Source organism: Pseudochaenichthys georgianus, chromosome 13, assembly GCF_902827115.2.
Source record: "Pseudochaenichthys georgianus chromosome 13, fPseGeo1.2, whole genome shotgun sequence".
Classification (NCBI taxonomy): domain Eukaryota; kingdom Metazoa; phylum Chordata; class Actinopteri; order Perciformes; family Channichthyidae; genus Pseudochaenichthys; species Pseudochaenichthys georgianus.
In genome coordinates this window covers 29,046,159-29,049,677 of record NC_047515.1, presented here as the reverse complement: position 1 = coordinate 29,049,677, position 3,519 = coordinate 29,046,159, and the positions used below count along the sequence as shown (strand labels likewise).

General features: G+C 53.4%; 1 protein-coding gene across 1 annotated transcript; it reads left to right on the top strand.

The window, feature by feature from the left end:
• The first annotated feature begins 552 nt into the window (after positions 1-552).
• LOC139435005 (uncharacterized) lies at positions 553-2,141 on the top strand. Its single transcript, XM_071205288.1, has 3 exons — positions 553-591; positions 673-1,313; positions 1,400-2,141. Exons 1-3 carry the CDS (start codon positions 561-563, stop codon positions 2,090-2,092), a joined length of 1,365 nt encoding a protein of 454 aa, XP_071061389.1. The 5' UTR covers positions 553-560; the 3' UTR covers positions 2,093-2,141.
• Positions 2,142-3,519: the final 1,378 nt, after the last annotated feature.

Genomic DNA, 3,519 nt, shown 5'->3' with positions numbered 1-3,519 from the left:
CAAACCCCACAATAGAAATGATTACCGCTTGGGCTGTTGACACGGTGGCAGACGACGATATACTGTCACAACCTCCACCCTTGTCCCCGGTGAATGAATGTGACAACCCGGACTGCAAAGAATGGAGGCTGGAGGCTAACGCAGTGAGGGCTCAGCGGGACATATATGCTGCTGAGGTGAAATCCCTGCGCTGCAAGTTGCAGCAGAGGATAAAGGACAAGCGACAGAGGATGGATCAGCGGGCCGGGGACATGCCCGCGTTCGATGGGGAGGAACGAGAGCGGGTCATTCTGAAGAAACGACCCCGACCAGAGTCGACACCAACGAGGCTGTCCAAGTCGAAAGGTCCCTCCTGCAGCAAGTCTCCCATTCCTGCCTGCAGCACGTCTCCCATTCCCGCCTGCAGCACGTCTCCCATTCCCGCCTGCAGCAAGTCCCCCACTGGCTCTCACACCCATTCACCCAGCTCCTCAGAGCCTGCATCCATCCATACCGAGGCCTCGTCAACCTCCCCTCCCATAAATTCCCCCTGGTTCCGGGGCAGGGGCCGGGGAAATATAATGCGGGACATAACATTCCCACGGATCATGGGTAAGTGTTTTGGCTATGTGACACATGCAGTTTCTGTAACACATCATGTGTTGTCATTAAAGTACTGTTTATATTTCACAGAGGAGTATCTGCAAGGATACCGGGAGCATTATGCAGGTATCGACCCACCAGTGAGGCTCCAGGAAAACACAGTCTCCAAACTAAGCAGAGTGAAGTCGTTCCTCAGTTTCATGGCACACGGTTTCAATCGCCTGTCTGACTGGCTCTTTTTGAGGGATCTCAAGAGGATACGCGGGTGGTCCCGGAGCCTGATGAAGTCAAGCCTTCAGGTCACGACCTCCGACTTCTACATCAAGAATATATCACACTTTCTCAAGTACATGGCCGACACACCGTGCAAGGGGAGCAGGCTCAGCCAAACGGACATGATTTTAATCAAACGGGAAGTAGTTGCCATCCTGAAGTCCCTGAAGAGAAAAGTACTTATCCACCAGATGCAAGTGAAGCGTGACAAGATGGAAGGTCTGCCGAGCCACAACGACCTAATGACATGCTTGACTTCGACCACCACTCGCATCCCTCAGCTCCTGGATGTGATGGCCAGCAATCCGACTACCGCGACCCGGACACTGCTCTATGGGTATATGACTCTTCATTGGAGCTGCATTTATGGCCACCGTCCGGGGGTCTACTCCAACATGACCAACGCCGAGGTCCGAAAGGCGGATACAACTGGCACTGCCTTCGGCTACCTGGTTCATGTGAGTGCTATTAATCAATGTATTTATTCTGGCAGTTATATGCATGATTGACATTGTATTGACACTCTCTATCTCTGTCATAACAGGTAAGTAACCACAAGACGGCCAACGCGTTCGGGGAGGCGCAGCTGTACCTCACCGTAGAAGAATTTGGATGGATGAAGAGGTGGCTGGAAATTAAGGGTACGCTGACCTGCACCCAGAGCCGTTACTTTCTGTACACAGAGGGGAAGAACCCGTTCAGGAAGCTTGCCTACTCCCTGAGGTTGGCATGGGCTGATGTGGGGCTCCGCAGTCCCATTAACTTCACCGACCTCCGCACAGTCCACGCCGATAATGCGAAGAGGTTTCAAGACAAAGGCAACCGCCAAAGAGTGAGTGATTTCATGTGTCACAACACTGCAACTGCGGACAAATTTTACGCGAATAATCCTTCTTTGAAGGAGGCTGCGGACATTCGGTTGCTCTTCACACAGTCACTTCAAGCAGCGGCGGCGGCATCGACAGCAGCAGCGGGAAATGAAGACACTTTTGCGGGTATTGACATCGACAGTGACAACTCTGGAGAGGAGCACAGCCCGGCTCCCTACCAAGACTCCCTACCAAGACATGTCCCGAAGAGGGACCAGTCACTGGCCGAACACAACCCCTCAGACATGGGTGAAGAGAGGGTGCCATACTCTGCCCCAACTTCACCCACTGTTGCCAGTGATCAACTTGTAAATATGCAGTGTGTTGTTGTAATCAGTCCCCTTGTAAATACGTTATATCCTGTTTGAATTTATTTATTACTGTCAATATTACTGTAAATAAAGTTTGTTAAAATTACTAAGTGTTCTGTTTTTAATCCCACTATGGGTTTTCTTCTTTTAAGATCCCCAGGGGCACGATATTCTGGTTCTGGTGGTAGCATGTAGGTGTTTAGTCCGAGTGAGGAGTGCTCAAGTGTGGGATGATTTGTAAGGTAGAAGAGGGTAAAAAAAGTTAAAGTGTGAACCTCCAGCAGGGCAGGTGGTGCTGTGAAGAAGGCCGACTATGGGTGCCGATGGGCGGACGGCAAAGCACCGCAAAGTAGACCCCCTTTAAGTGTAGCCAGGGGCACGAGCAAAATCCTCCATGGAGGTTGGGTGCTGCTGCTGTGAGGAAGGCCGACTATGGGTGCTGATGGGCGGACGGTAAAGCACCGCAAAGTAGACCCCCTTTAAGTGTAGCCAGGGGCACGAGCAAAATCCTCCATGGAGGTTGGGTGCTGCTGCTGTGAGGAAGGCCGACTATGGGTGCTGATGGGCGGACGGTAAAGCACCGCAAAGTAGCCCCCCTTTAAGTGTAGCCAGGGGCACGAGCAAAATCCTCCATGGAGGTTGGGTGCTGCTGCTGTGAGGAAGGCCGACTATGGGTGCTGATGGGCGGACGGTAAAGCACCGCAAAGTAGACCCCCTTTAAGTGTAGCCAGGGGCACGAGCAAAATCCTCCATGGAGGTTGGGTGCTGCTGCTGTGAGGAAGGCCGACTATGGGTGCTGATGGGCGGACGGTAAAGCACCGCAAAGTAGACCCCCTTTAAGTGTAGCCAGGGGCACGAGCAAAATCCTCCATGGAGGTTGGGTGCTGCTGCTGTGAGGAAGGCCGACTATGGGTGCTGATGGGCGGACGGTAAAGCACCGCAAAGTAGACCCCCTTTAAGTGTAGCCAGGGGCACGAGCAAAATCCTCCATGGAGGTTGGGTGCTGCTGCTGTGAGGAAGGCCGACTATGGGTGCTGATGGGCGGACGGTAAAGCACCGCAAAGTAGACCCCCTTTAAGTGTAGCCAGGGGCACGAGCAAAATCCTCCATGGAGGTTGGGTGCTGCTGCTGTGAGGAAGGCCGACTATGGGTGCTGATGGGCGGACGGTAAAGCACCGCAAAGTATACCCCCTTTAAGTGTAGCCAGGGGCACGAGAAACATCCTCCATGGAGGTTGGGTGCTGCTGCTGTGAGGAAGGCCGACTATGGGTGCTGATGGGCGGACGGTAAAGCACCGCAAAGTAGACCCCCTTTAAGTGTAGCCAGGGGCACGAGCAAACATCCTCCATGGAGGTTGGGTGCTGCTGCTGTGAGGAAGGCCGACTATGGGTGCTGATGGGCGGACGGTAAAGCACCGCAAAGTATACCCCCTTTAAGTGTAGCCAGGGGCACGAGAAACATCCTCCATGGAGGTTGGGTGCTGC